The following is a 20,400-nucleotide window of genomic DNA, read 5'->3' on the forward strand; positions in this document are numbered from 1 at the left end:
CTATCCTCTGTGCCCGCGGTGGCTCAGATGGATAGAGCGTCTGCCATGTAAGCAGGAGATCCCGGGTTCGAGTCCCGGTCGGGGCACACATTTTCAACATGTCCCCAACGAAGTACATCAACGCCTGTTTGCAGCTAGGGTGTCCATTTAATTATCATTTCATTTCTAGCAAAGCTGCATGGTCATCCACGGTAACTGTTCTTTCGGGAACAGATACTACCGTCATATATAGGTTATAGAGCATAAAAATGAAATGGACAGGTTGAAGTCACATATATTGAAAATGAAAGAAGTGTGCTGGTAGAAGGCATAGGACTTATTAGATGAATATGAGGTTAGCAACACAAAAGTAAATAGATATTAAGTAAGGCAAGAATAGGCCAGATAATGAATAAGAAAACTGGAATGGGTAGAAGCTCCATTATTTAAAGACAAATTATTCAGTTGGTTAGCTGCAAATCACTTCAGGAATTTTATGACTGTAAAATATCATAGTCGTACCGGTTTGGAGAGTACAGCATAATTTCTTTAACTGAGTAATTTATGAAGCAATGTTTTCGTATTATTTCATTTTAAATATTGTATTTTACGGAAAACCAATAGTGACATATTGATTTTCAACCCATGTATGTTGTTGTTGTTGTTGTTGTTGTTGTTGTTGTGGTCTTCAGTCCTGAGACTGGTTTGATGCAGCTCTCCAACCCATGTATATGTGCTATATAATTTGTATATATGTAACTTGACTGTCAATTGCTGTAATAGCTAACCGACAATAAAATTTCATTCAATTCAATATTATAGATAGAGAAGAGGAAGCAAAGAAAGACTTAAGTCGAAACGAGGCCTCTGGAGTGGGTGATATTTCCTTAGAATTATTGAGATTTTTGGGAGAGCCAATAATGACAAAATTATTTCACCTGGTGAGCAAAATATGAGACAGGCCAAATACCTTCAGGCTTCAGGGAGAATGTAATAATTACAATTTCAAAGAAAGCAGGTGCTAACAGGTGTGAATACCACTGAATCACTATTGTTGGAAAAAACTGGCATAAATTATTTACATAAGTATGAAGAATGGAAAAATTTATAGAAGCCAACCTCGGGAAAAATCAATTTGGGCTTCAGAGAAACATAGGAACATGCATCACAATACTGTCTCTACAACTAACCCTGGGACATAGGTTGAAGAAAGGTAAACTTACATTTAAAGCATTTGTAGATTTAAAGTAAGCTTTTGACAATGTAGAATAGACTACCTTCGAAATTTTGAAGGCAGCAGGAATAAACTACACAGAGCAAAATTCTATTTATAGCTTGTATAGAGACCAGACTGCATTTCTAACAGGACATGAAAGGGAAGCTGTAATTGTAAAACGAGTGAGATGGGGTTGTAGCATATTCCCAATGTTATTCAATCCATTCACTGAGTAGGCTGTGTAGGAAACCAAGGAGTAATTTAGGAAGGTAATTAAAGTCCAGGGAAAACAAATACAAAGTTTCATGTTTTTTGATGAATTTCTGCATTTCAAAGTTTAGAACCTGACAGGAATCTTGGCAAAACAGTATGATCATGGTACTAGCATTTGCTGAACACATAACAGAACACTAATCAGTTGCTAGTCAGTGTTCTTTCTTACAGGTATACCAGAACCTATGGAATTAAAATGTTTAGCAGATACACAAAGCGCATATTTTCACTATGTTAATTCAAAGTTATGTAATTTAGTATTGTTTAAGAAATAAACTTTTAAAAATGTAGCCATTATTAACCTAAAATTTGATTTGGACACCACAATATTGTACTAGGTATTTTTTTCTATTTTAAGACTTACACAGAGCTGCCACTCCTCTTCATTACTCACAATTCATATACTAAATACATACTTGATGTTTGTTAAAACACACATCTGATACGTGTGATAGGCTTATAGTTTTTCATCCCATCAGTGGTCACAATGGGGTCCCACACTTCATTCACCACTAGAATAGTTTTTCACGAAGGCATTTCAACATAAGGAGGTCTTACATAAATATAACAAATATATAATCCATAAAAGACTCACAAAAATAAATGTGTAGATGATTTCTATAAGCAGGACACTTTTTCCACCACAAGGGGCGCACTGCAATTTATTCAAAATTAATTATCTTTCGTAATTACTGAAGTAGTTACATGTAACTTGTAAGCATAGTTAATTACACTGTGTGTGACGCTAATGAAATTTTCTATAAACGAGAATTAATTATATTATACAGTCTTGATTTGCGAATACTGTCTCGCATAATTGATATTGGTTACTAGTAAAACTAAAATCTGAACGGCTGTGCAATATTTTACCTAATCACACGTACGAAATAAATGCACAAATAAAAATAATGGCAATGAAATTGTTTACACTGTTACAGCCATAATGGTTTACTATTCAAATAATTGCACGTCTATGCATGGAGGTCAATTTTGACATTAAATACAAAAAAATGGATGAAGCTTTCTCGCAGGATAGAGATAAACGCTATGCAGTCAAAAACTCTGCAACAGGATCATTCAACTATCGTTTCCTATGCCATGCAACTATTTGTCTATACTAAACAGCGAAGATGACTGACAACTTAGCAAACAGTCCAGTAAAGATTTCTTACTGTGACAGCATGTTCCATTATCAACAGACACACTATATCCCTACGCTCCTCGCAACCACGAGATCTTCAAACTACAATAAAAATAAGCATATCGCAAGAGATGCTATGTGGGAGCATCACCGACTTCATTTTATTTCACTGCGTCGCTTCGTCTTATATTTAATTCCATGAATACCAAATAACTTCGAGAGCACACAAACGAAACTACTGCAGTTTCGTCTCCCTCAAGTATATTTTCTTCAGTAATAATTAATATGTACGGCAGAAACAATAAGTATTTCGACATAACATGAAAATATATAAAACTAAAATACCCATTTGTTCAATTAGAGAAAATATCATATAATTTATTTCGTTTGTGACAATGTATTTAAAACGCCGCAGGCAACTTCTTTCTATAACAGGATCTCAGTTTACTCATACAAAAATCTGCTTACGCGTACTGCTTCAAACATGCTAAGTTCTCAAAATTATATGAACTTTGAAAGCATTACCTCTGTTTTATTAGATTCTGTAGCATCGTTTTCTGTGTTTGGTTTTTCTCCGTGGTCGTTTGGTGATGCAGCAGCTCCATTTTCGTCGCCTTTCACTTCAGTTTTCTCGGTGTTTTCGAGTTTAGTTTGCTTAACATCCCCCTCCACGATTACATCCTCAGCTTTACGCTTTGTAGACATGCTCACAGACTTTTAACGAAAAATCACATGAAAATTCTTCCCTGGTAAACAACCTCTTTTATCGATTTGGGTCGTCCAACTCTTTCTATTGTTCCGTAATGTAACGTTTTTTTTTTCACCCTCCCCACTACAACCAGTTTAGAAAAACATTTGCTCGTGAAGAAGTATCAATATGGCCCAACACTTGTTATGGGTTATTAAATTTTATTTTTCGGAAATGAAGGTGCTGAGCTATGTTTGGGTTCATAGGACTCATAATACGTGTGTTTCGTTAATTAACTGAGTAAATTTTCATTAAGAAACACGTTTCATATCAGTTATATGCCTTCAATTATAAATGAAGTCATAAACTTGTGTGCAGCAACTAGAGAAATATTCGTCTTCATCTGTACCTCGCATCTCAATTTGTATGAAGTTCTGACAATACATCCGTAGTTACACTTCAATTTTTAAATTTGTTTGCCGACTGTCTTGGATTAGTAATCTTAAATTGATTAAACAGCATACTTATCATTTTCTTTAAAAGATTTCTACTTCCGAATACATGTTTGTGGTTATTAGCTCGTTTTGTAATTCTTCCGCGGGTAAATTCGTGTCTGTTAAGTTTGTACCCGAGATGCCATTAGGTTAATGTAAAATGGCTGACGTTCACGATATAAGTTTAGCTATGTGTTTTTCTTAGTATATGCTGTATTTACAAATATTGGAGAGCTTCGTGTGTATAACAGTTGAGAAACTAACTAAATGCAAATTGTGTTTTACGGATTTATTAGGTTTTGGATGCGGATAACTGTAGAAATCAGTTTCGTGTTGGTGATGAGATACCCAGCACGTAAGTGTTGAAGAAATGCCGTAGCGTTGATTACAAAACTGGGTTGGCGTGTTTTGATTATTAGTAATATTCTTCATGTTACATAATTTCGTGTCTTCATAAATATTATGAAAACTAGTGTGAAACTTGTTCTCTCGTGATTTGTAAATTAACTGATATGTTTGCAGAATAATTATATATTCTTGGTAAGGACTTGGCTTAGGAATAGTAGGGTGAAGCTAGAGTTTCATTTATGTCATTAAATATTGTTAAATCTATGTAGGGGATGTCGAGGAATTGATATTACACCTTGAATTGTTTCTCTAAATGAACAATGTTTCATAAGCTGGGGAGACGGACTTGGCACGTCGCAATATGTATTAGACTTAAGTTCGGTTCTTTATGTTATAACCACGTTGGGAGCATCTTTTTCTGTAGCTGTTGTTTTAAAGTATATGTATAGGTGCGTAACATTTATCAAGGAAGTGGTTTGAGGCGCATTGGTGTGAAAGTAAAAATTTGGTGTTTGCAGTATGGTGATGTGGTAAGGGGGAGAATGCTACGAATTTTTGAGAGAGAAAAATTGCCACCGGAAATTTTTCAAACTTCTCTTCTAAATTAAAATGTACCTGCATCATTATGCCCTTCTTACATAGAAAAACATGAGCCCTGTGGTTTATTATTAGTTTTAGTAATTTATACATAAACATTCAAATAAATGTTGAAGATTGGCACATGACATTAGTTACTATCTTCTTTAAATTTACTGGTTTGAGTGAGTTCTCCTGTTTGTCATATTTAGTAAAGGCTTGTGTCTACAAAAACGCTCAGTAAGCACAGTGAGGGGCATTTCCCATTTTTTATTAGGCTACCTTATTTAACTTGGCAGGAATATGCAAGCATTTATTGTTTGTTTCTTGGCTTAAGTGCAGGAATACTGAATTTAGCAAATATAAGCTTAAAGAAGGAAATGTTTAAAAGCCACCTGTATTATTTTCATGTTTTTTTTAAAAAGAACATTTTTGGTTTGCGAGGCATGTTCATATTTTCAAAATGGTTTAAATTTGCCATTTTCATAGGAATAGTTGGACTAAAGGAGTCAGCTTCATCACTAGTAGGAGCGCTGTATTATAACTGGTGGAATATTTTTAATTTCCTTATGCAATAGACAGTTACATTTTGCACACAATATTTACATGATGATGACGTGAATAGTAGTATCTTTCAGATGCTTTTAGTAATGTGCTGGTGTATGCTTACTGCCTAAAATTCAATCAGACTGTGTGCAAAATGGAATTGTCACTTTGGACAGAAACTCGAAACTTAAATTGATGAGCCATGTAGTGACTCTTGGAAAACATTGGAAGCAGACTACTGTAAAGTAATAGGAGTTTGTAATGAAAATACATGTAGGGTGATTACTTGTTAAGTTGTTTAGGGATCCTCACATTGCACCATTCTGTGTTCGGTGTGTGTTTTTGCGAAATGGCCTGAGGAAGGTATACAAGCTTCTAGCCCATAAATATTAATAGTTAGTGAGTAGAAAATATAAATTGAAAGATGACAAAATGTTGTGGCCAAGTTTAAGCAATTTTTCAGTGAATAATAGTGGTAAAGCTACAAAATTTGACAAGATGGTTGAATAGTTTGCATTGTGCCCATTGTGTAAGTATCACGAGACGTGAGTCACTATTTTTGCTCTTGGAGACAAAGTTAAGCAAATTAAAGTTGCTCCAAGAATAACTCACTTTCAAAGCCTTGTTTCTTAAAAGGGATGTTAAAGGAATATTTCATTCATGCTTTACATATTTGCTTCTTCTACTCTGATTGTAAACAATTATCCAGTAAAGTTTTGCGAGGGAATCACTGTCTGAGTATCATGTTTTAAGGCAGCATGCTTTTTTGGGAAGCAGTGGATCCTCAAATTCAGTTTGCCTTAAATGAAAAACAAAACATATCCATTGTTCTGAATTTTCCAGTACTTAAAAAGCAAATTACAAAACAGAAAAAAAATCAAAGATAAATTTATTTTTATTGGTCACTTTTCATTCTGTTGCTCTGAGAATGGGAGTCTGATATAAATTTTTTAAAAAAAGAACTGGTTAATTGGATCTAACAATGCAGCAGTCATAGTAAAGTTTGGGAAAAGGTTGTTACACTATAATGGAAACTCGTAAATATTGGTTGTTGTTAGAGCTTCAGCTTTACCTAATGGAGATATTCAGAGGAGAACACTATGGAATATAGCCAAACATTCCCTCATATTCCTGGTTCCTCACAGTTAAGGGGAATAAAAAAATTTTAAGTTCCATGACTCGCTTGAAATTTAATGTTGGATAATTCCGAAGCAACCTTAATGGAACACGTGTTCAAGATAACCTGCATTGTGAATGTGATGGAATAACAGTAGAGGATATCAGTGACGTATTTTATTAATGTAAAATGTATACAAACCAGAAAATCATTGCCATACAAAAACCAATCTGATGTAATCAATTATCAGTACCAGCAACCATACCAACTCTCCTTCATCGTATTGTAGTTTTAGAATTAATTATGACATTCATTGATAAATGCATCCAAAACACTTAGAGATGGCCGTGACCTTCAGGTCAAGAGCCACTATAACAAAACAAAAAATATTTGATGAAAACTGAAAATTTTTAACAGCAGTTAGTTCCCTTTCAGCTTCCCCTCTTATAAATTCAAAAGGTAGTGAAACATAGTTTAAAATCTCATGTGAAATGCAAAGTTAATGAGAGAGAAAGGTTAATTAGCCAAGAGGCATCCACTAAAGGCTAAGAAATATTTGGAAGAAGAAAACTTCTGTTCATGATGAGAAAATTCAGACTATCCTGTTGCCACTAAGGAGAAAGCCAATTAAAAAAAAGTGTGGATGACTATGTTGCTGAGAGAGTAGTTAAAACATCTAGAAAGCTGGATTAGCAGTACCAGGGAAAAAGTAGGGGAAATTCTTTCTGATGTAGCAAAGAATGGAGTACTTGTTTTTTTTTTCTGAGGATGATTAGTAGGGTCTGCCCTAACATGAATGAATGTTTGTCAGGATTAATGGAATAAAGTACAGAAGTAAAAATGGTTGTTGCTAAGAAATTTGAAATAAATGTTCATGGCTTATCAAAGTAATCATGCCAAAGTTTGGTTATGTAAATTCTGTGAGATCTCTGGATAAGGCAGTGTATATCAGGTTCCTCAGTGGTCTACTCAGTGTATGTTCCTACAATGCACAAGAATATCAAACTTACATTTGCTTGTAAGACAATTGACAAGACTACAGCATGTGTTTGGCAGTTTGCAGTACTGAAACAAAAATTCTTAATGTGATAGCTGTCTTAAAACAAATCCCGCCGAAAACACCTTGCTCCCGTTGAAAACACCTTACTTATCTGGGCAAGGACATTGATCGTGTGGAAACAGGGGACCCAGACAGATTATGCATTGTTTGAAACTTAACAATTGCAAATTGATTCAGGTGAATTGATTTTCTCTTGTTCAGGGAAGCTCTCAAAGCGGAAGAAAAATTTACTTCTTGATAAATTATACCTGATTGTTTGAGCCTAGTTCACAGAAAGTGCACACATTCAAATGTGTGAGAATTTTGTTTTTCTTGGGCGCTGCAGTCTAGTTTGTGTAGCTAATCATTTTACAGTGCTTCCAGTACCATCACATGAAGGGTTTCCGTTACTTGCAAAAAAGAGACCGAGGTTGACAGACAGAGAGAGCAATAATGGACAGCATCCTGGACAATAAAGAGAATAATTCTCTGCACAATCAAGTGTTGCAATCGCATCACCCGGTTTAAGCCGTCGTCTTCCCAATTTGAGAAACTATTTTGAATTTTTATATTCAGGTCAAAAGTTTTTTATGTTTTGTCACAAAATCATAAACTCCCTGGTGCTTAATTTTAAGTGGTGCATTGTATATGTCAATCCATGTCTGTACCCCACAGTTTGTTCAGGATCGACAGCCTTGCACACATCAGTAAGTTGCGATAAAGTAAATTTCTTCCAGGTCAGCTCCCACATTGGTGCAGTGTACGAGCACTTATTGCAATACTCTACACAGTCTAACCCATTGGAAAAATTGTAATCCTTATCAATGATGCTGTTGACATCATAAGTTTAATACACACACACACACACACACACACACACACACACACACACACACACACACTCTCTCTCTCTCTCTCTCTCTCTCTCTCTCTCTCTCTCTCTGAGATTGACATTGTGAAATTGAACAGTTCTTTCAAATAGTAGAAAGATCTGTTGGGTTAGGCAAATAAAAGAACATTGAAAACTCTAGCAGAAATACACATTGGCATTGATTTTTAAATTGTATCAGAACTCAACATTTATTGTCTGATATTTCTTCACTAGCTGCTAGCCAGTTCTTGTATGTGGGAGATGCAGAAACTGCAACCCTCTATGCTTCACAAATTTCAACTCCCAACATATCTGGGTTAGCCACCGATTTGAATTCATCAAAGCAACAATAAAGGGTAGGCCCTACAGATGTCTTGGACTCTTTCTGATACTTCAGTCTGCGAGCTTGCCAAGTTAAATAATAATAATAATAATAATAATAATATATGGAGGAAACAGAAGAAAAATCTGGAAGTAAAGTTTATTGACAAACAATAAAAACTTTGAGGTTTGCCAATGACATTGTAATTCTGTCAGAGACAGCAAGGAACTTGGAAAAACCGTTGAAGGGAATGCACAGTGTCTTGAAAGGAAGATATAAGATAAACATAAACGAAAGCTACACAAGAGTAATGGGATATAGTTGAATTACCTCAGTCGACGCTGAGGGAATTAAATTAGGAAATGAGACTGTAATAGTAATAGATGAGTTTTTCTATTGGGGCAGTAAAATAAGTTGCCAACGTAGAGAGGATACAAAAGTCAGACTGGCAATGGCAAGAAAATTGGTCGTGAAAAGTGTTAGAGTGTCTTTTTTGAAAGTGTATGTATGGAGTGTAGGAAGTGAAACATGGAGGGTAAACAGTTTGGATGAGAAGAGAATACAAGCTTTCGAAATGTAGTGCTACAGAAGAATGTTGAAGGTTTGATGGGTAGATCATGTAAGCAGTGAGGTGATCTGAACAGATTTGCGGAGAAACAAATTTGTGGCATAATTTGACTAAAAGGAGAGATCAGTTGATAGGACACATTGTGAGACACCAAGGGGACACAAGTTTAATTATGTAGGTTGTAGTAATTGTTCGCTGAAGAAGAGGCTTGTACAGCTCGGACAGCTGTACCAAACCAGTCGTAGGAATGAAGTCCACAGTATCACAAATATACACTGAAGGACTTTATAAACGTATTAATTTGATGATTGTTCCATTTTTATTAATATAAAGTTTTCTTCAGTTTAAAACCCATCTTTACAATTGCATGTTTTCTGAGATAGATGAAATACACATTTTTTCATAATCTGGACTTGTTCATGGTAAATGTTTAGAATCTACTGTGTGTGTGTGTGTGTGTGTGTGTGTGTGTGTGTGTGTGTGTGTTTTATTCCTTACAAAAAACTTTTTATAAGAAATATTTGATGGTCCTCAGCCAGCCTTTACACGGTACATTTATGCCGTAGCCTCACTGGTGCGGTTTGCCAGCACGTCTGGCTGCCTCTGGTAAATGAACCTACCGCCACACGGTGGCTGCTCAGCCGTCACAGTAGCAGCGTGCACGCTTCTCCCTAGGTGTGAATGGAATCACTCGTGTACACATGTTAATGGAAGTACACATATGCCTCTGCTTGCTTGTGGAGGCACGTACAGTTGCACGGTGACTAGGTATTAGGACACAAATGTAAATGCACCTAAGGGAATATGCTGAATCACTCTGTAAGTTTGTGGCTTGTCCTGAGCCCTGTGCCTTCTTTTCTGGTGGTCCATTTGTTTACAGTTGCCTCACTGAAACCGGAGGCTCGTGACAACAGTAGCAATATTCAGCTCTTTTAATTGTGCCGCCAAACTGACGAACAATAGTTTTCCTGGAAAAGGGAACTGAAGACATGGCCAGTGATAGCACCATTGTGTTAATGCCCGGGAAACTGAAGGGGAGGTATTAAGAGTGTAGACCCTAGTATCTGTAAAAGTGGAATGCAGTTACGCTTTACACATCTACATATTACACATTTGTGTCTACGAGCTTGTACAGTGCAATAATTCAACAATGACCGGCATTTTTGTTTGACAATAGTTCTCGTATACTACCACTGTGAGACTATTTAGTTGCAGTTTAATGTGTACAAATATACCTATTGTCTCAGCAAACCACCTGCTGAAATTAATTTTTTTTAGAAATTTAATGTAGTATCATTTTTTAAAACTGCTTTGCCTCTTTCATGTGTGACTTATTTATTGTGGCAACTTTTAAAACTGAATACCATAGACAGATCAGTTTTTCTCTGAATGCCCTCGCTAACCTCAAAACTCGAGTTCCGTAGGACAGCAAGTTTGAAGTTTCTACAAATTTAGTGCTTTTTGTATTGTTAATAATATCACAGCAATTCCTGCCTAAATAATATGTTTGTCCACACAGTTACGTGTCGAGTGCACCGTGCTCGTTCTGCTACAGCGGGCGAGGGAACTCGAATCCTGTTATGCTCAGAATTGTGGTCCTCCTACCTTCTTTTGCACACAGTTGACTTTCTCAACTTTACATTTTGCATGCACATTGTCATTATAGTCCCTCCCCTCCTTCATATCATCAGTAAATGTAATGACTTAGAGTAATTCTCGGTGGTATCGGGCAAGTTCGCGTCACCAGTGTGGCGCGATACTTTGGCGAGGTGACTGCTCGCCATGTTTGGGTGTTCCTGGTAGCTGACTGTCTTCTGCTGGGCACTGCTTTTAGGGTCCCCCACTGCCTGCAGCCGGCCGGCTTTGGGTGTGGACCCGGTGCAGTGGTGGGGGAAGTGCAACGTGGGGTCTCAATTTGGTGTCCTCAGTCATGCTACAGATGGCACCGGGCACAGGTCTCTGTCAAAGTTGTGACAGTGCGTCCTTATCCTCTTAAATTGCTGTGATGGAAGTGGATTTCCGTATAGACTGCTGCTGGGCTCTGATGCTCGAGGCTGGGTTCCAGGCCTTGTTTAATTGAAACTAGTGAAATAATAAAGGAAGCAATTTTCAATTAGGCGAGGCCTGGGACTCGGCTTTGAGCACGGTCAGAGCACAGTGGCAGCCTGCGTGGAAATCCGCTCGTGTGGCAGAAGTCGAAGAGGATGGCCGTGCACTGTCGTCGTACTGCCAAAGACCCACATCTGGTGTCAGCCGCAGTGTGACTGACGACACTGGATCGAGTTCTCGTGTCGTGCTTCTTTCACCACTGCACCTGGCCTGCGCCCAGAGCCATCCATCTGGGGACTCCTGAGCCAAAATATCACCCAAATGATGCTACCTAACTGAATATCCGAAAATATTTGAAACTTTGCTGTGCCAGGAAAACCTAAAATTATTAATAATGTTAATGGCAAGCTGCCACTGCTGCCTGTGAAGGAATTTACTTCTTTTATGGGCTGTGACGTAGATGTGAAGAAAGAATGATCCAGTTCTGTGTATACAGAATTCCTTTCTTTCATGCCAGTTAATGATAACAAATAAATTGTTTGTGACCATTGATTGGAATTAAAGAAAGTCGTTCCAGAATTTTGTGTATCTCATTCTGTGTTAGCTCTGAGAAGTAACACGCACATTACTTTCGACTGCAACACAGCTCTACCTTGCCCTGTGACCATGTTATTTCCCACTACAGCCGAGTCTACAGCTCACTTTGTTGACTAATGATTAGTAAATAGTGCTAATAGACACCAGTAACTTTGACTATCCTCGTACTTAGTGCTTCTGTCCCATTCCAGATGCGGGCCACGTAATACACGGCGGCAATCGATTATAGACGAGAGCAGAAGACGGCTCCATTAGTTTGTTACCAAAACTTTAGGAGAGGAGAGAGAGACCGGCAAAAGTGGCCGGTGGCATGAAATCGGATTCAAAGTCCGACGGCGGAGGCGGCGATATGGGAGACAGACGAGTGAGTATCGGCGACGACGACAGGCGCGAACGAGACAGGGACCGTGACGCCAGGGACCACCGTGACTCCGGCGGAGGGCTCGGCGGCCGGAGACGCGGCGAAGACAGGGGCTCGGACGGAGATGCATCTGGTGGTGAGGAGAGCAGCGTGTGCCGCGACTTCCTGCGTTCGAATTGCAGGCGCGGGCGGCGCTGCCGGTATATCCATCCCGAAGGGAAGGAAGGGGAAGAAGGTAAGTGGGAGGAGGTGTGTCAGTGGTATTAATGGAGTTCCCGTATGTATCGGGCTCTCCTAATTATCAAGTTTCTACCTTGGCAGTATCACGATTACAGTAAATTATTTTCACACTATTAGTGATTATGGCAATGTGCTGTTTTCAGTTTATTACTCTGAAACCAATGTATATAACAGATGACTTACATCTTAAATTGTGTATTTGATAAACAAGTGAAAATTTCTAAAGTTTTTATTGCTTACAACGTTTTTGCTGTTTGTGCAGTAGTACTCCAATGTCACACGTGACATTTTTAATTTGTTGCCTCTTTACTACTAACTCTATTCATAACACAATAGCTAGATATACACGAGTGGATTTTAGTGATGAGACACAGAGATTTCTGGTGAGTTTTTGAAGACCTGCAATTCTTGCCTGTGTGTTAGTGGAGGCACAACCTTGAGAACATTAGCAACAGTTCTGGGAGCTGCTGATCCAGTCTCTCAGCATGTACACACACACACACACACACACACACACACACACACACACACACACACACACACACACACACACAAAAGTGGATTTCTGTGAAGGGCTTTGTTCAGCCAAGTCTGAGAGTTTATGCTGAGCAAGTACGTATTGGTCACATAAGGATTGTGAGGATAAGAATAGAATAATTACTACACGCACAAAGACATTCAAACAACCATTCTTCCCACTCTCCATATGTGAATGGAATGGGAAGAAACCGTAATAACTGGTACAATGGGATGTACACTCTGCCACGTAACTCATGACTGTTTGCAGGGTATAGTGCAGATGCACTTCCTCTCATGAAAGTACTGGTTATTGCATAAGTTATAGCTTTATATATCAGCTTCATGATGAAGTGCCTGTCATTTCGTTAATGGTTATAGTTATTTTGATATTTTGCATATAAGTAAAGCAGTGCTTGAATATAAAATATTTTGCAATGAAAAATAGGGGTCACTATGAATTTGTGTTTGGTGCATATGAAATTTAGCTAACACAATGAATTTTTCTGTATGCTTGGGAAGAGGTCTCTGTCACCAATCATGAGGAAATGAAATACTCATAACATACCTCATTACTCACTAAAGGGTTGAGATATCAAAACAAGATTTTGGCAAATAACAGTCTCCTCTTTGAGTGTTATTATGGCATTTGATAAACGTTTATAACAATCTTATCTACTGCGATATAGGAGTAACTGCAGACTTTTGCGACAGAATGATGTAATTTTTTAAGTCGTCGATAGATTGTGAAATGTGAATTAGTGTGGGCTTTGCAACAAGATAAGTGAAGAAATTACACTTTGGTATTTATACCGAGTATGTGCTTTTTTTTGTAAGCTTTTGACCTGATTTGTCCTCATTTCCTTGTTTAATAAACACTGTTTCAGTATCCTATTACAATTGCAACTGCATTAGCATGTTAGTGAGGTAACATTGTGTAAAGTCCACTTTGTTCTGTCAAAAGAAGTAAATTTTATCATGGCAACCAGAGAAATGTAGGTGATACTCGAAATTCGCCACGGAGAAATGTGTGGTTTTTGGGTGATAGCAAGTTTCAGTTGCTACAACTATTGAAAGGAGATGCACCAATGACCACATCAAAAAATTTGTGCTACAAAATACCTTGTTGTAAAATTTGACAGATTGACATCATGCAAACAAGAATGTAATAAATAAAAAATAAAGTAGGTCATACAAGGAGATGGTTGAAACATTTATAGACACTATTCCCACTGTGAATTAAAGTGTTATAAAAACTAACAACAGTGCCAAATAAGGTAATACCTCAGAAAGATGCAAGCAGACAGTGTTTCCTGAGACGAGCAAAAATCAAACGTAATATATGGTAAATAACATCAACATGTGTTGTAAGGAACTATTTTTAGATGCAGGAAGCAAGCCAGATTGTAAATGTGTTTCATTACAGCCCACTTTACATTATTTTAATAAAGTGAAATGCATTTGATGAAAAAATGCGCGTTTTGTTTTAGCTGCAATGTTGGATTTAAAATGACTATAATAATTTCATAAATAATATCAGAGAAGGAAGGTCTCTTGAAAAATGTGTAGAAGGGGGAGGGGGTGAGTTGTATAAATCAACACTAAAATGAGTGCCAATAAAATGTTACTTGTACTATGTTCATTGCTGTAGGCTATTACCCGTACCAGTTTATGTCCAATTTTACTGGTATTACAGATTACTGTAAAAAGGCTCAAACAGCCAGTGACTGCCACAAATGCTTTGCTAGCATCTCCCCTACTTTCTCTCGAAGATATAAATTACTTTCAAAGTGCAAACATATAGTACAATAAATAAAGTACCTATAAAACGCCTCTCTGTACAGTGTATTTGTGGTTAGACACAGTCGCAACTCTCGAAATCTGTCGCCCGTGGCACCTTTCCAATTGGAGTGTGCATGGCAGTCCTGGGTCTGCGGGTAAATCGCAAAAATCCGCTGATTTGCCTCAGCACGAGAAAGGTCTCAGCCTGCGGGTAGATCAGAGAGCTGGATACAATTGATGGCGACTACACATCAGTTGAAAACCATGGGCCTCAGATTGGCGGGCCATATCTGTCGGGCACCTGTATAACTGGCTCGTGGCGGAAGTGTGCTTATGCATGGCCAGCTATTTTGCCGACAGTGTCCAGATATACCACTGAACATATCTGTAAAATAATTCAATGTAAAAGTTCAGGGGATAAGATGTATAAATATTTGTTAAAATACTTCTTGCTTACATGCTTAACATCAAATGTTAACACTAGACCCACTTACCGGACAGTTTTGTCCCATAATAAAAGTTTAACCCCACATCCCCTGTAATAGTTTTTGGAGGTGATGAGAATTCATGAATTCTAACATTTCTTAGCCTAGTTCATTGCGAAATAAAAGTCAGTGGCATCAATTCTGCAGTTTTTGAGAGAAGATAATAAATGCCTAGAACCGGTAGAGTGACATTCGTGTTCCATTGAATAAAGTCATTGTTGTCAACTCAAATACATTGCTGGTAGCCTTTATTGAGTCTGTTGCTGCAGTGTAGATATGAAACTGTAATTGTGGCCGCTTTTATCAAGTAAAACTGTATATAAATAGAATAAACAGACCATGTGAAGTAGTGCCACGTGGTTCTTTGTCTCGGGGAGGATGAACAGATGTCTTCTTCGATAAATAACGGTGGAAATGTTGAGTCGGGAATATGTAGACAGTATTTCAACAGATTCTGATTATGGTGCAAACTCCAGTAAGGTGAGTCAAGGAACGGCAGTGAAGATTCACATGAATTTCCAATAGTGGAAATGCCAAGAAATAAAACGTGTCTGAAATTGCATATTTTTGTTTTCCCAGTTTTCAATGTAGCTGTGTTAATTCCATCAAAAATACTCGTTTCACATATCTCTATGTACTGCATCATCCAAAGGGCAACCAAATTGTAATGTTACAGGTGAACAGGTGGTTATACCACAATGCTTCATGGTAGTGAAGGCAGTGCTGTTTACGGTTGGCATTTTGCAAGCTAACACTGATGAACAGAGTGCAGCTAAAGCTAAGTAATGCAGTATTGACCCACACACATGCTGAAAGGTGATATAATTCAGGTAAAATATGCAGTCTGACTAATATGATTTTTCAGTACAGAGCTCCTGATGGTATGAAGTGAGAATTGGTTCCTACTAATATTGGAACTCCTTTGAAGTGTGGACAGCAAAATGTATTGATGGGATTCAAAACGTGTACATTCCTGGTCCATATATTTCTGTAGATGAGCAGTTGTTTCCAACCAAGTGTCGATGTTCGTTTCCTCATCTTTTGGATGCAGAACCTAATGAGTATGGCAGAAATACTAGATCTGTTGATAAAGATTCCAAATGTATGCTCAGTTCGGTAAAGATGAAATTCATCCAGCCTAGTGCACGAAGAAAGCTCAGAAGGATATATACAAGGCCATAGCTTTCAAAAATATCAATATGATCCTTATAATGTGTCATGAAGAACCCAGGAAAGAATGGAATAATTCTCAGTTCTTTGCATCAAGATTTTGACTTTACTGTATTGCTGTAAAAATACAAGGTTCTGCCAAGATATTACAAATAATTAACAATCACGTATTTGCATGTTAAATTTGATGCGGTGGAAAAGCATGAAAATATTTCATGTTCAGATTTAAATAAAATAATAGACAACTAGAGTAACTACTTACTACAGAAAAAAATCATCCTTTAAAATAAAAAATACCAAGAACAAGCAGTAAAAGCATTTACTAACGGAGGGACATTATGGCCCTGATGGCAGTTTGGAAAAAAAACTGGCATTTCTAGTGTTAAATGCACTAACTCGTTTGTAAAGTAATCAGACATTTGAAGCTGTTTGATACACGGGAGTTAGATTGTTTAAAGACTCAGGCTGCGAGATTTACTGGTACAAATGCAACACGATGGATTAAAGTATGATCCCACAAATAGAGAAAGACACATGAAACACCACATGCCTGTGATGTTTATTGTGTGCTGTATCTGATTATATAACAGTATTATGATGATCTCAAACTCACCAGCGAAAAGTATTTAATAATTAGGCACCATGTCCTGCCTCATAGAGATAGGTATGATCGGCTTGGCAGTGGTGGCCATTGCTGGCAGATCTTTCAACTGTCAAGTCAATCTGAGAAGAACAGCATTCTGTGAAATAGATTGTGAATTTTTTTGCTTACACACATACACTGATATGGTGCTAGTGTTGACTAAATGGTTGACAGTGTGGAATGTTCTCAATAGTTTGCTATGCTAGTAGTTACAAAGAATAACTGTTGAGTCCATCAACACTTCAAAAAATCAGGATAGGTAAATGGCTAAACATAACACAACAAATCATGCAGTATGTGGAAAAAAACTTTTTTTATTAGTGTGTTTTATAAATGACATTGTTTTGAAAAGGATAGGTTGCTACTCACCGTATAGGTGAGACATTGAGTCATTGTGTATATGTTGTATAATTCAGAAGGCGGCCTTTTGGCCGAAAGCTTATTTGCTTAACAGTCTTTTTGTCGTGCGTGTCTCCGATTCAGCGTCTCCACTGTACGGTGAGTAGCAATCTATCCTTTTCATAATATTGTGGGGAGTCCACTTGCATGTGTCATGTCTGAAATTTTTATAAATTCTCTGGAATTGGTTTTTTTTCTGAAGCTACCCGGAATTAGTGAACATCATCATCTTTTATGCGAGATACATGGATGACATTCTTCTACTGGTTAATAACTCTACAGAAGGAATAAAGCAAATGTTTGCAACGTTTAACAGTCTACATGAAAAAATAAAATTCACACAAGAATTGGAATCAGCTGATAGATCACTAAATTATCACGATTTAACGTTGACTATTAAAGATGCTAAAATAGAGTTCAACATATTCCGGAAGGCAACTTTTTCAGACATCATCATCCCGGCCGATTCAGCCCACCCCCGAGCACATAAAATGGCGTTTTTCTATTCTAGTATCCATCGGGCAATTTCTATCCCGTACTTATAAAATATTATTTAAATGTTTGCCTAAAACAAGCCTCGTCTTAAGTCAACTTTATACAACTTGATGCATAACCATAAGGTTTTGTCACTTCTATTAAACAAGCTGTAGCAAATTCACTTTAAGCCCGTCGTACGGGCCTCGTCGTCTGACTAGAGACTGCGGACTGCGAGGGCTTCGATGTCTGCGTCTGCCTCACGGAGGGCGGCGCGCATGTGCGAGACATAGAATCGTACTCTTTTTACGCACGCGTCAGATAACATTTTTGCTATAAATTAATTTTATACTTTACTATTGTAAGTTAATTCTGTATCCAGCATGACTACATTTTACATTCTACTACAGAACCTTATAAACTGACCACCAAATCTCGTATGAACATCTGTGGGAAAGGTTCTATAATTACAGAAACTGTAATGGTCACATGCATTATGAATTATTGTAAACCTAATATAGGCTGGAAGCCTTCGAAGTATGCCCTATTTTTTAGATACAGTTGATCGTTCAGTAAATTGCCTCTATTTGTAATTAGGTGTGCATAAATTTGTAGTTCCTCAAGCGTGTCGAGTCTGTAGCCCTTAACTCCATGATGTAGTAGCTCTGTGTCACGTAAAGGCTTAGGTGTATGAGCCATTTGCACCAGATGTTCCGCAAAGGCTGACCCCGTGTTCCTACACCCTTTATTGGAAGATTTTCTTTAAACCTTACTGCTATAACTCTGCCTTGTTGACCTATGTAATAACACGGGCAATCATCACACATAATCTTACATACACCTGATTTCGCTGACTTATCACAGTCTTTCTCAAGGGTATGAACCAAATTTCGCTTTAAACTATTACTCGTCGAGAAGGAAATTTTAAAACCTGAGTTTTTCGACAGACGCCCTATCTTGTATGGGACATTACCTATATAAGGAACCAACAACAATTTCTTGGTCTGATCTTGGATTTGAGTATTTGTGTTTACTGAAGTTGTCGTCCTTTTTCGCGTTTTCTTATGATATAGTTGCCTCACTATCTTTGGATCGTAGCCATTATTCTGTGCAATACTCTCGAGAATTTGTAATTCTTTTAAGTACTACACGTTGCATCCTGTAGGATGACCATATCTAATATAATTTACTAGCACATTATTATATTAACTTTTTGCAGGTTCTGAAGAAGACGTTATTACTAACATTGAAACCTAGGTAAACGTAAAGTTAACCTGCAACTGTAGGCTGTATATTCTTATATAAACAATACCAGTTGCTGTCACTGCATAAAAATGTTAAAAATTATGACATAATAATGACTCAATAATGGGAAAGAAAAAATCAAAACAAAAAAATGAATTAATAACAGATGAACAAAGATTTCAGGTGGAGAAAGAATGACAGGAAGAAAAATGAAAGCAACTGAAGAAGTTGATACTATTAAAATTATGTGACAAAGGAATGGCATTAAAAAATTACATTTAAATCAGTTAATTGAATAAAAATGATCAGTCATTTTGATTAGAAAAACCACTTACTGCACTCAATGAGATTCAAACCTACATGCAAAACCATTGTATCCATTACATCATGCGACCACTCCATGCAATGCAAATTTTTTAACGCTATTGAGTATCACACTAAATTCAGAATTCCCCCCTCCCACAATCAGTCACTCGCAAACAAGGACCCACCTGGGTGTATGGCTACAGTGTGTGATACCTGGAATCTTAATCTACATTACCATATAGGTAGTTTCAAAAAGGTGATCACACTGTTGGGGAGCTCTCTTTGTAAAATCATATGCAACATATGACTTCCAGTTCAAGATTTTGGAACTACAAACATCTAAGAATTTAGAAGCTTCTTTTACATTTAAGTATTATTTCCATTGGGTTGATCAGGCTTTGTGCAGTGCTGAATCGCATACACTATGTTTTATCTGATTTCACTGACAGTCCATTTGCAAGAATCGGTTATTAATTTTCAAGAAAATATATTTTACATTTTCAAGTACTGAAGATTATCTATTAGACATGATTACAATACTTTCACCATAAGCAAAGAGAATTGTGGATGGGCATTTATGTACAGGGTGTTTCAAAAGTATTTTTTATCAACTTTGGGAACAGGTTCCTTACACACAAAAAAGGAGAAATGTTTGTATAAACATGGCAGAAAATCCTTCGTTTTTGAGTTAATGATTAAAAGTCGAAGTTCAGTGGCTCTCCAGGTACAACTGAACAACTTCGCTTATGTATGCACATGTTTTACCCACTATATCATAGATAGTGTTGTTGCCAGAGACTTGTTTACATTGTCTGTCTTCAACTTTTCCATTGTGTACATGTATTACAGATAGTGTATGCTCCATTCAAACATGGAAGGGTATTCATTTTGTGAGCAGGCATATGTGATTGGCACGTACAGCCACATGAATTGACACAAGCATGGTGTACACGTC

At 37.3% G+C, this 20,400-nt stretch overlaps 2 protein-coding genes and 1 non-coding gene across 3 annotated transcripts in view; 2 read left to right on the forward strand and 1 right to left on the reverse strand.

The window, feature by feature from the left end:
- Positions 1-3,398, reverse strand: part of LOC124553638 (protein RCC2 homolog) — an 84,604-nt gene extending 81,206 nt beyond the window's left edge. The window contains exon 1 of the mRNA XM_047127509.1: positions 3,135-3,398. Within this exon, the coding sequence (XP_046983465.1) occupies positions 3,135-3,314 (180 nt within the window). The 5' untranslated portion in view covers positions 3,315-3,398. The remainder of the gene's footprint in view (positions 1-3,134) is intronic.
- Trnat-ugu lies at positions 12-86 on the forward strand. Its single transcript has one exon. It is a non-coding gene; the product is annotated as a tRNA-Thr (tRNA).
- Positions 3,399-3,951: 553 nt separating the features above from the next.
- LOC124553222 (zinc finger CCCH domain-containing protein 10-like) overlaps positions 3,952-20,400 on the forward strand; it is a 125,946-nt gene continuing 109,497 nt past the window's right edge. The window contains exons 1-2 of the mRNA XM_047127113.1: positions 3,952-4,146; positions 12,016-12,420. Coding sequence (XP_046983069.1) covers positions 12,135-12,420 — 286 coding nt within the window. The 5' untranslated portion in view covers positions 3,952-4,146; positions 12,016-12,134. The remainder of the gene's footprint in view (positions 4,147-12,015; positions 12,421-20,400) is intronic.

This window comes from Schistocerca americana, chromosome 11 (assembly GCF_021461395.2).
Source record: "Schistocerca americana isolate TAMUIC-IGC-003095 chromosome 11, iqSchAmer2.1, whole genome shotgun sequence".
Classification (NCBI taxonomy): Eukaryota; Metazoa; Arthropoda; class Insecta; order Orthoptera; family Acrididae; genus Schistocerca; species Schistocerca americana.